Genomic DNA, 12,191 nt, shown 5'->3' with positions numbered 1-12,191 from the left:
CCCTATCTCCCTCCCTCTTCCTCCTTCCCCTCCCTCCCCCAGTTTACGGCCAGATAAACAAACACAAGACAATAATTCACTCACAATATCCCCTTAAAACACCAATGAATAAATCAGAAATAAACAGTTTGGTTGGTAATATCGGCTCTTGCCTCACACTAACACGGTCAGGGGAATACACGGTCAGGGAATAGGAATACACGGTCAGGGGAATAATACGGTCAGGGAATATACGGTCAGGGGAATATACGGTCAGGGGAATACACGGTCAGGGGAATATACGGTCAGGGAATATACGGTCAGGGAATATACGGTCAGGGAATATACGGTCAGGGAATAAGTCAGGGAATATACGGTAGGAATATACAGTCAGAATATACGGTCAGGAATATACGGTTAGGGAATAAAAACAACCACGAATATACGGTCAGGGAATATACGGTCAGGGAATATACGGTCAGAATATACGGTCAGAATATACGGTCAGGAATACGGTCAGAATACAGTCAGGGAATATACGGTCAGGGAATATACGGTCAGGGGAATATACGGTCAGAATATACGGTCAGAAATACGGTCGGGAATATACGGTCAGGGAATAAGTAGGAATACACGGTCAGGGGGAATATTTCTTCTACTACATTAATTTCTCGCTTATTTATCTATCCATCTATGTATTTATCCTCTATCTCTTCCTGAACCTTTTAACCTATGCATAATAATAATACATACCTGTGTATATAATATATATATATATATATATATATATATATATATATATATATATATATATATATATATATATATATATATATATATATATATATATATATATAATACATAAGCGATCAAAATAAACCAATAAAACAGAAAAATCAAGAATCGTAAAGATGATCTACCTAAAAATGATGACGTCAATTTCCCGCCAGAAAATGAATGTAAACAAATCGTCCGAAAGTACTCACTCGGCCTCGGGTACGGTTTCGGTCATGGCGAGGAAGACACAGTTGAGGAGGATGGTTGCCATGACTAGGTAATCGAAGAACTGGTTGGTAGACAGGAAAATGGCCGCCCTTCGTAGAGGATGCCAAGGCGAGAATAAGAAGAGAGATTTCGAGGCGGAGAATCTGTGGACGTAGTTCTTGCGAAACCTTGGACACCACGCAGAAGGTCTGTTAGGAGAGGGAGAGAGAGAGGTTGGGATTAGTTGTGCTTGTAGTGGATGATGGTGGGGGGTGAGGGGGGTTGGTGGTGGGGTGAGGGGGGTGGTGGGGGAAGGAAGGGGGTTGGTGGTGGGGAGGGAAGGAAGGGGTTATTGGTGGTGGTGGTAATGGGGTGAGTGGTGTATACATGATGGTAATTGTTAAATCTAAATTATTAATGATGGTAATGGGAGTATTAATGGTAGTAATGATTAGATACACATTAATCATGGTAGTGGTAATGATAGTTATGGCAATGGTGATGGTGGTTATGGTGGTAGTTATGGTAATGGTGATGGTAGTTATGGTAATGGTGATGGTAGTTATGGTAATGGTGATGGTGGTTATGGTAATGGTGGTGGGTAACAACTATTAGTCTTACCGTAATCTTAATGGTAAGTAATGGTAGTTACAATATGATTTTTAATAGATAGATTCATTCATTAACGATGGTAATAGTGGTAATGGTGGTTGTGATGACAGAAATAATGGTAGTAGCAGCTATAGTGATGGTGGTTAGTGATGGTAGTTTACAACTTTCCGGACAAAATATCATTGGACAAAATACTGTTACATTATTTTCTCTTGAACAATAAGATATTCTTTGGTGCACATAAATTAGGTTAAGTTACTTTAAGTTAAGTTATGGATAAAGTTGGATTAAGTTATGTTAAGATTAATTAACTTTATTTTAGGTTAAGTTATGTGAAGTTAAATATGAGTAAGGTGGACATTTCAGTAAGTTAGTAGTGGTGGTTTGCGTGACATGGAGTTATTACCACAAGTTACGTCCCTCAAACACGCTGCAAATTCACTCAAACTTACGTCACAATGGCGCATTTTTCACCCCTCACGTCTACAAAAACTCTCCTACGTTAAATTACTCCCCTAACTGGTAATTAGGACACGTAACTACCATACCTCTACGTTAGGACATGTACTGTATGTTGTCAATTGCATTCCTAAGTCACTAAGGAAAATATTAATACCGATTTATGATTCTTTTTATTAAAGGCTTCCATAAGACTCGTAAAACACAGCAATATGGCGTCTAAATTAAATTAAGACTGTAATAAAGGAGGTCATGATATTTATGTTGGAAGAAAATATGTATTAACGAAGGTCATTTTGAGTGTTCAGTGCCCCAGCTCTACCGCCATTGTCATAAAAAATATATCCATTTTCCTACTCTTAATTAACTCAACTCAGTAATTTAACGTAGATAAACTCCTCTGGATTAGCGTCAATGATAAACTTGTAATAATTAGAACGAGGGAATGTTCTAGGAAATAAAGATTAAAATGTCATTAAGTCTTCCCACCAAAACACAGACGCGACACAAAGAGGTGCCACATGTCGTCACCCACATCACGCAGCAGGAGTTGGTGTACCAGGGGTTTAAAACTCTCAGTCTTTGTTATCTTCGTCTTTATACACCTACATTAAGGATAATTTGCCATCAAGACGCTGTGGGGGGGTAAGGGTGAAATATATCCCAGCACGTGAGGAAAAGTGGCACCATTGTACACTACACACACAGCTAGAGAAGTCATTATTTCTCGTTATTATTTATATAAACCTATTTTTTTCTCCCACTCTCTTAAATTATCAACGTGGAGAAAAAATAAATCTCATATTTTCTAAAGACACATTTGAATTGTCCGTCTGACTAAAATAACCACAAAGATGAATCAAGTTTTCGCGAGGGAACAACACTAGACATGAACTGGGTCGATGTTTCTTTCATGGCTGACATCGACCTGCTGACTCTGCTGTTGTTATTATTATTATTATTATTAGTATTATTAGTATTATCATATACTGTTATTATTATTATTATTATTATTATTATTATTATTATGATACTGTTATTATTATTATTATTATTATTATTATTATTATTATTATTATTTTATTATCACTTATGACAAGACTATACAGTGTAGGGCGGGACAAGACAGGCTCACGACAGGCCGCCTGCTCCTCGCTGTTGCAGGTCAGGAAGCCCGGTAGTTGTGACAACGTTAATTGTCCACTAAGTCATTCTTACCCTACCTGTTATTATCACCTGTTCTTCTTTACTCTTGTTTATTCTTTATTTAATTCTATTCATTTTCTATCACAGACATACACACATTCCTACAATACTAGTGACTGACAGCTACTAGTGACTGTCAGCTACTAGTGACTGACAGCTACTAGTGACTGTCAGCTACTAGTGACTGACAGCTACTAGTGACTGACAGCTACTAGTGACTGTCACACGAGTGACTGACAGCTACGAGTGACTGACAGCTACGAGTGACTGTGAACTAGTAAGGACTGACAGCTGCTACCACCATCACCACCACTTTCATCATCACTAACCCTACCACCATCACAGCTACCACTATCATCACCCCCATTACTACCACCACCACCACCACTATAACCACCACCACCACTGTAACTACCACCATTATCACTACGACCATCATCTCTTTCGCTCTCCATTCATTCCACCTTCCTTCTTCTTCTCTCTCTTCTTCTCTTTCCTCCCTAATGGCCGGTAGTTATATAAATCGTTCCATTATCATTACACTGAGGACACAACCTGTTTGTTAGAGAGAGAGAGAGAGAGAGAGAGAGAGAGAGAGAGAGAGAGAGAGAGAATGAATAACAGTAAATAACAGGCAAGAACAAGAACATATCCATCACAACAATAACAATGAATGACATGTAGTGACAAATGAATGAAAGAATGAAAAATATTATACAAAATAAATACCACATGTAAACAAACTGCTTCACAGGTCACAAACAAACACCTCTGCTCTTAACAACCAAAGAAAAACAAACAAACACAGAGACAAATAAATTCTCATGATAGATACATTCTTATTATTGTTTTGTGTCTTGAGTTGCACAAAAACATTACGTAAATAAAATGTTCTCCAGTTCAACAGTTCACTAAAATGTTCTCCAGTTCAACAGTTCACTAAATGCTGTAAAAAAATTTTTATTAAAATTTTATTCCCATTAATAGATGTTATTTATATATAAACATTCACAAATATATGATATTTATATATAAACATTTCTTTAATACGTGACATGTATATAATAAACAGGTGTGACAGATCTTGTATGTATGTATGTATGTATGTATGTATGTATGTATGTATATATGTATGTATGTTTCAGAGGTTTATAATACACATTAAATATACATATACATCAACGCTGGTATACATGTCGTCCTGCTCACGCCTTATACATAACTTGGGTGCATTAGAGTGCATAAGAGTGCATACATGGTTGAAAAATGCCTAGTGAACAGTGCATAGATGGGAAGGGGTGCATACGAGAGAGAGAGAGAGAGAGAGAGAGAGAGAGAGAGAGAGAGAGCAAACAAAATATAATCACAAATAAACAAAAACAAGAGAATCAAAGCACTGTGGCAGACGATTGTAAACAAGAGTGTAAACAAGGGTGCAAATAAGAGTGTAAACAAGGGTGCAAATAAGAGTGTAAACAAGGGTGTAAACAAGAGTGTAAAGTGTAAACAATGATGTAAACAAAGCAAACGATTAACATCTCCATCAGGTGTTAGAAAGCTTAGAAAACAGGCAAGAGAAAGGTCCCATCAGAGAAAGCTTATCATGCCGAGTCGTCACAGCTCAGTAGAAAGCTTACAACTCAAGCTTTAAATATGTCAAGGGCGAGTTACAAAATACCTAAGCCGGCGAAAAAAAACATTTGTTTAGTACAGCTTAAAGTACAGTATAGAGCTTAATAGAGAAAGCAAAGATTTAAGCTATCAGGCATTAATAGCTGATAGAGAGAATGTGGGTTCAGCTCAAAGATAAAAGCTAAAAAAAATCACTATATTATTCCAGACAAAAAAAGCTAAGAGGAGGATAATGAGGAAAATTGTCCTGTTCCCCTCAGAGACAGCTAAAAATAGAAAGCATTCCCCTCAGCTAAAAATACAAAAGCCAAAAAAAAAAACCCCGAAGCTATCAATCGTATAAAAATAGCTGAACGAGGGAAAGAAAGTTTGCATCCCGTTCAGCTCACAGCAGCTATAAAAGAAAAGCTTAAGACCTCCACATGAAAAAAAAAAAACTACTGTTGGTCTCTTGTTAGCTGATTGGGTTGCCCAGTTAGCTGCACTGCCTGGTTAGCTGGGCTGGCTGGCTCGAGTTCTGCTCTACCAAAGCTATTATTATTATTATTATGAATAAGGGAGGAACTAGGAGATACCTTATCGAAGCCAGACAGAATATCGTCTGGTTCATCGGCCAGCAGCTGAAACTGTTGGCAGAGGGGAGAGGGACAAGACCTAAAAACATGTACACACTGTTAACAGGACAACGGGAAGGTTTTTATACAGGTGAGATACTGTTAACAGGAAGGTTTTATACAGGTGAGATACTGTTAACAGGAAGGTTTTATACAGGTGAGATACTGTTAACAGGAAGGTTTTATACAGGTGAGATACTGTTAACAGGAAGGTTTTATACAGGTGAGATACTGTTAACAGGAAGGTTTTATACAGGTGAGATACTGTTAACAGGAAGGTTTTATACAGGTGAGATATCATTAACAGGAAGGTTTTATACAGGTGATACTGTTAACAGGAAGGTTTTATACAGGTGAGATACTGTTAACAGGAAGGCTTTATACAGGTGAGATACTTTGTTTAACAGGAAGGTTTTATACAGGTGAGATACTGTTAACAGGACAACGGAAAGGTTTTATACAGGTGAGATACTGTTAACAGGGACAACAGGAAGGTAATAAACAGGTTACATACTGTTAACAGGAACCAGTGGTCAAGTTTTATATGTACATAATGTTAACAGGGCATAAAAAGGTCAACAAGTATGTACACACTGTTAACAGGACAACGGGAAGGCATTATAGAGGTGACATACTGTTAACAGGACAACGGGAAGGCATTATAGAGGTGACATACTGTTAACAGGACAACGGGAAGGCATTATAGAGGTGACATACTGTTAACAGGACAACGGGAAGGCATTATAGAGGTGACATACTGTTAACAGGACAACGGGAAGGCATTATAGAGGTGACATACTGTTAACAGGACAACGGGAAGGCATTATACATATTATACTCTGAACAAATTAACAGGGAAATATGATACACTACACATACCTACTGTTAACAGGACAACAGTAGGAGGTCCTTAACAACAACAGATATACACTAAACTGTATCAAACAAAAACTACAGAAACTTACACCTGTAACTACATAATTGATTACGTTACAGTTATTTGAAGTTAATGTTTGGGGGAATGTTAATTTCAATGTTAATTTTGTGTTTTATTTACCTTTCCATGCAGCGCCTAAGCTTGTGGGGCAAGAGCGTGTTACGTTCATGGGATATTGAGTACACACACACACACACACACAGTCCCTTTACAAGCACCCATTCCTAAAACAATTCCAACAGTGCCTGGAATGCGAACGGGAATCGAGGTGGAATTCCTGACAATCCAGCGTGATCCGGCGCCCTAACCTAACCACCAAGGGGGAGTCTTAACAAGGGGGATAATTGCCTAGTTCGTGTGTCTTCCAATTAGCACTTGCAACAACAGGAGGGATGGCAGACTATTTCAATTCTCGTTTGGTGTAATGACGGGCTGTGAGAGGTGAGGAGGAGGTGGGGGAGAGGGAGGGAGGAGGTGAGGGAGAGGTGGGAGGAGGAGGTGAGGGAGAGGGAGGAGAGGTGAGGGGAGGAGAGGAGAGGAGGAGGAGGTGAGGAGAGGTGAGGGAGAGGTGAGGGAGGAGGAGGAGGAGGGAGAGGTGAGGAGGAGGAGGAGGAGGAGGAGGAGGAGGGAGAGGAGGAGGAGGTGGGAGGGAGAGGTGAGGAGGAGGTGGAGGAGAGGTGAGGAGGAGGGAGAGGTGAGAGAGGTGAGGAGGAGGTGAGGGAGAGGTGAGGGAGAGGTGAGGGAGGAGGAGGAGGAGGTGAGGAGGAGGTGAGGGAGGAGGTGAGGGAGAGGTGAGAAGGAGGTGGAGGGAAGGTGAGGAGAGGAGGAGGAGGTGAGGGAGAGGTGAGGAGGAGGTGAGGGAGAGGTGAGGGAGAGGTGAGGAGGAGGGAGGGAGAGGTGAGAAGGAGGTGAGGGAAGGTGAGGAGGAGGGTGAGGGAGAGGTGAGGAGGAGGAGGTGAGGGAGAGGTGAGGGAGAGAGGGAGAGGTGAGGGAGAGGTGAGGAGGAGGTGAGGAGAGGTGAGGGAGAGGAGGATGTGGAGGAGGAGGGGTGAGGGAGAGGTGAGGAGTGAGGAGGAGAGGAGAGGGAGGGAGAGGAGGAGGAGGTGAGGGGAGAGGTGAGGAGGAGGTGAGGGAGAGGTGAGGAGGTGAGGGAGAGGTGAGAGAGGGGTGAGGAGGAGGTGAGGAGGGGAGGTGAGGGAGAGGAGGGAGGAGGGGAGGGGAGGAGGTGAGGAGGAGGAGGAGGAGGGAGAGGAGGAGAGGTGAGAGAGAGGTGAGGGAGAGGTGAGGAGGAGGGGGGAGGGAGAGGTGAGGGAGGAGGTGAGGGAGAGGAGGGAGAGGTGAGGAGGAGGTGAGGAGAGGGGTGAGAAGGAGGAGGGAAGGTGAGGAGGAGGTGAGGGGAGAGGTGGAGGGAGAGGTGAGAGAGGTGAGAAGGAGGTGAGGGAAGGTGAGGAGGAGGAGGAGGTGAGGGGAGAGGTGAGGGAGAGGTGAGGGAGGAGGGGTGAGGGAGGTGAGGAGGAGGTGAGGAGGAGGAGGAGGAGAGGAGGAGGTGAGGGAGAGGTGAGGGAGAGGTGAGGAGGAGGGGTGAGGAGAGGAGGAGGAGGTGAGGGAGGAGGGTGAGGGAGAGGTGAGGGAGAGGTGAGGGAGAGGTGAGGGAGAGGTGAGGGAGAGGGGGAGGAGGAGGTGAGGAGGAGGTGAGGAGGAGTGGAGGGAGAGAGGAGGAGAGATAAGGAGGAGGTGAGGAAGAGGTGGAGAGGAGGTGAGGAGAGGGAGGGTAAGAAGAGGTAGGAGTGAGGGAGAGGTAAGGGAGGGTAGCAGGAAATGAGAGAGGGTAGAGAAGTGGGTAGAGGGGAAGGAGGATAGGAGGGTTGGAGGGAGAGGAGGGTAAAAGGTGGGAGGAGAGTGAGAGTCGTGAGGAAGGGAGGGTGGGAAGGAGAGTTAGTTGCAACACTCACCTCATATCCTAAGGTACGCTGATTCGATCCCCCGGGGCACACCCTATCCAGTTATAATGAATACCTGACTTTACCGCCGAGGGAAGTGAAAGTGGTCGAGTGCAGTGCCGGTAAAACTCGAGAATATGCGGTAAAACACGAGAATATGTGGTAAAATGAGAATATGCGTAAAACACGAGAATATGCGGTAAAACACGAGAATATGTGGTTAAAACATGAGAATATGTGGTAAAACACGAGAATATGCGGTAAAACACGAGAATATGTGGTAAAACACGAGAATATGTGGTTAAAACATGAGAATATGTGGTAAAACACGAGAATATGCGGTAAAACACGAGAATATGTGGTAAAACACGAGAATATGTGGTAAAACACGAGAATATGTGGTGAAACACGAGAATATGGGGTAAAACACGAGAATATGCGGTAAAACAAGAGAATATGTGGTAAAACACGAGAATATGCGGTAAAACACGAGAATATGCGGTAAAACACGAGAATATGCGGTAAACACGAGAATATGTGGTAAAACACGAGAATATGCGGTAAACACGAGAATATGGGTAAAACACGAGAATATGTGGTAAAACACGAGAATATGCGGTAAAACGGTAGAATATGAGGTAAAAAACGAAAATATGCGATAAAACACGAGAATAAACGTGTGAGAAGGACAATGGACGATAAAACATCAATAAAACTAACGTGTGAGAGAGAGAGAGAGAGAGAGAGAGAGAGAGAGAGAGAGAGAGACCAGCGGGTGAGACAGCAACAGTTGAGTAAAGGGGAGGCGGAGGGAGAGTGGGAGGGAGGGGAGGAAGTATGTGGAGGGTGGGAGGGAGGGAGGGAGGAGGGAGGAGGGAGGGAAGGAGGGAGGGGAGGAAAGAGGGAGGGAGGGAGGAAAAGAGGAGGGAGGGTGAGGGAGGGAGGGAGGGAGGGAGGGAGAGACAGTAACAATTGTCACCATGACAGTAAGACTCTCTAGGCTGAACAAATGGCTTGTCCTCCCTCCTCCCTCTCCCCCTTCCACTCTCTCTCTCCCCCTCCCTCTCTCTCTCTCTCTTTCTCTCCTTCCCTCACTAGCTCTCGGTGTTCGCATTATGTTGTTACATCTGTCTCATTGTTCTTCCTTTCTCACCATCGATCTCTCTTCCCATCTATCTCTCTTTCACCATCATCTCTTTCTCACTATATATCTCTTCTCAATTCCCTCTCTTTCCATCTATCTCTTTTCACCATCTATCTCTTCGCCATTTATCTCTTTCTCACCACCATCTCTCTTCTCACATCTATCTCTCTTCTCCACTCTCACATCTATCTCTCAATATCTATCTCTCTTTCACCATCTATCTCTTCTCCATCTATCTCTTCAATTCTCTTCTCATATCTATCTTCTTCCCATCTATCTCTTTCTCACCATCTATTTCTCTTCCTCACCATCTATCTCTCTTTCTCACCATCTATCTCTCTTTCTCACCATCTATCTCTTTCTCACCATCTATCTCTCTTTCTCACCATCTATCTCTTTCTCACCATCTATATCTCTTTCTCACCATCTATCTCTCTTTCTCACCATTTATCTCTTTCTCACTACCTATCTCTCTTTCTCACCATCTATCTCTTTCCACTATCTCTTTCACCATCATCTCTTTCTCACTATCTATCTCTCTTTCTCACCATCTATCTCTTTCTCCATTATCTCTCATCTCTTCTCCTCTATCTCTCTTTCTCCCACTATCTCTTTCTCACCATCTATCTCTTCTCACTACCTATCTCTTTCTCAATTACTCCATCTCTTCTCACCATCTATCTCTTTCTCACTACCTATCTTCTTCTCACCACTCATCTCTTCTCACTACCTATCTCTCTTTCTCACCATCTATCTCTGTTTCTCACTACCTATCTCTTTCTCTCACTCTATCTTTCTCTTTCACTTTGTTTCCCTTTACTTTCTTTTATTGTAGTTTTTTCTTTATTTCATTGTTCTTTTCTTCTCTCTGTCTGTCTCTCACTGTTAATGACATCACACGAGACATCACAAGACGGGGTAATGACGTCACACATGCCATCAGGTGACTTGTATATGTTAAATAAGCTGAGTTAGAAGAAATAAGCTGAGTTAGAAGACAGCTTGAAGGAAGAGCCAATAATATTTTCTCCTAAGTGACGGCCATAAAGCTTAACGCAGGTATTTATGACGACACTCCAGAGACGAAATACAAAAATTAAATAAAAAAAGAAAAATTATGAAAAAAATGAAAATAAAAACATGAAAATTATTTAAGATTTTTTAAATATAATTTCTAAAAACAAAAAAAATATATATATATCTGATATAGTAATTTTTAGGGGGTAAATATTGTAAATTGTTGATGATTCTGGGATATATTTACAAATAACTGTAAATATTCCCTAAGATATGTGTAAATCACTTGTATATAAAAGCCACATTTAAGAAAATTGTTGTAAATAGTTTAGAATCACCACAATACAAGACACCCCCATCCTCATAAATCACTTGTAAATTAACTAATATAAAACACCCCGCCTCATATAAATCACCACCAAACAAAACAATCACCCCTAATCTCTGTGAATTACTCCACGTAAACCCCCTCCCCCAATCTTTTGTAAATCACCCGTAAATCACTCCACACAAGACACCTGCCCCCTTAAACACGGTAAATTACCCTTTATAAATCCCGTATAAATCACCCGTGTAAAAATACGTTCCTCAGTTGGTTACGATCGCCTGGCTAATACGGACGTAACTCAGCGTCAATGAGGCAACAAGTTACGACCGAATATCACTCGTCGTTGAAGGGTTAAATCACCTTGGGTTAGGTTAGGTTAGGTTAGGTTAGGTTGCTAGGTTAGGTTAGTTGCTGGGGTTAGGCTGGGTTAGGTTAGGTTGGGCTAGGTTAGGTTGGGTTAGCTGGGCTGGGTTGGGCTAGGGTTAGGCTGGGTTAGGTTAGGTTAGTTGCTTAGCAGGTTGGGAGGTTGCTAGGGTTAGGTTAGGGTTATCAAGAACGTGTGGTTGGAGGGTGGTAGTTGTGGTTGTGGGTGGTAGAGGTGAAGGTAGTGGTGAGGGGTAGTGGTGGGGGTGGTGGTGGTGATGATGGTGGTGATGATGATGGTAGTGGTGTAGAGTTGATAGGAGTGATAGTGGTGGTGTGCTGGGTAGGGTATGGTAGCAGTAGTTGTAGTACAGGTGGTGGGGGTAGAGGTGGGGTAGTTTAATGGTAGTGGTGATGGTGGTGGTGGTGGTGGTGGTGGTGATAGTGGTGATAGTGGTGGTGGTGGTGGTGGTGATAGTGGTGGTGGTGGTGGTGGTGGTGGTGGTGGTGGTGGTGGGTGATAGTGGTGGGATAGTGGTGGTGGTAGTGGTGTGGTGGTGGTGGTGGTAGTGGTGGTGGTGGTGGGTGGTGGGTAGTGGTGGTGGTAGTGGTAGTGGTGGTGGTGGTGGTGGTGGTGGTGATAGTGGTGGTGATAGTGGTAGTGGTGGTGGTAGTGGTGGTGATAGTGGTGGTGTCCATATTACGTTCGTGTTCAATAATTTTCCATTAATTATTTATAACTTGATTTTTATATATCAATTCTTAAATGTCTATATATTACTTAGAGAAAAAAATATAAATTTAAATACCCTGGAATTTTAATATATAATTTACATATTTTTACTACATATTCATTCATATAAATTGATATATATATATATATATATATATATATATATATATATATATATATATATATATATATATATATATATACTGTATACATACAAATTCTTTGATAAATGAATGCCAGTTT

The 12,191-nt window shown here is 42.0% G+C and overlaps 1 protein-coding gene across 1 annotated transcript in view; it reads right to left on the bottom strand.

Moving 5' to 3' along the window:
* The window catches only part of LOC121873582, a 103,932-nt gene that overhangs the window by 13,584 nt on the left and 78,157 nt on the right, over positions 1-12,191 (bottom strand). The window contains exons 3-4 of the mRNA XM_042377222.1: positions 5,448-5,498; positions 966-1,172 (exon numbers count right to left, since the gene is read on the bottom strand). Of these exons, the coding sequence (XP_042233156.1) occupies positions 966-1,172; positions 5,448-5,498 (258 nt within the window). The remainder of the gene's footprint in view (positions 1-965; positions 1,173-5,447; positions 5,499-12,191) is intronic.

This window comes from Homarus americanus, unplaced genomic scaffold (genome assembly GCF_018991925.1).
Source record: "Homarus americanus isolate GMGI-L3 unplaced genomic scaffold, GMGI_Hamer_2.0 scaffold35450, whole genome shotgun sequence".
Classification (NCBI taxonomy): Eukaryota; Metazoa; Arthropoda; class Malacostraca; order Decapoda; family Nephropidae; genus Homarus; species Homarus americanus.
The sequence above is the reverse complement of the archived record's forward strand: the minus strand, read 5'-3'. Positions and strand labels throughout refer to the sequence as shown.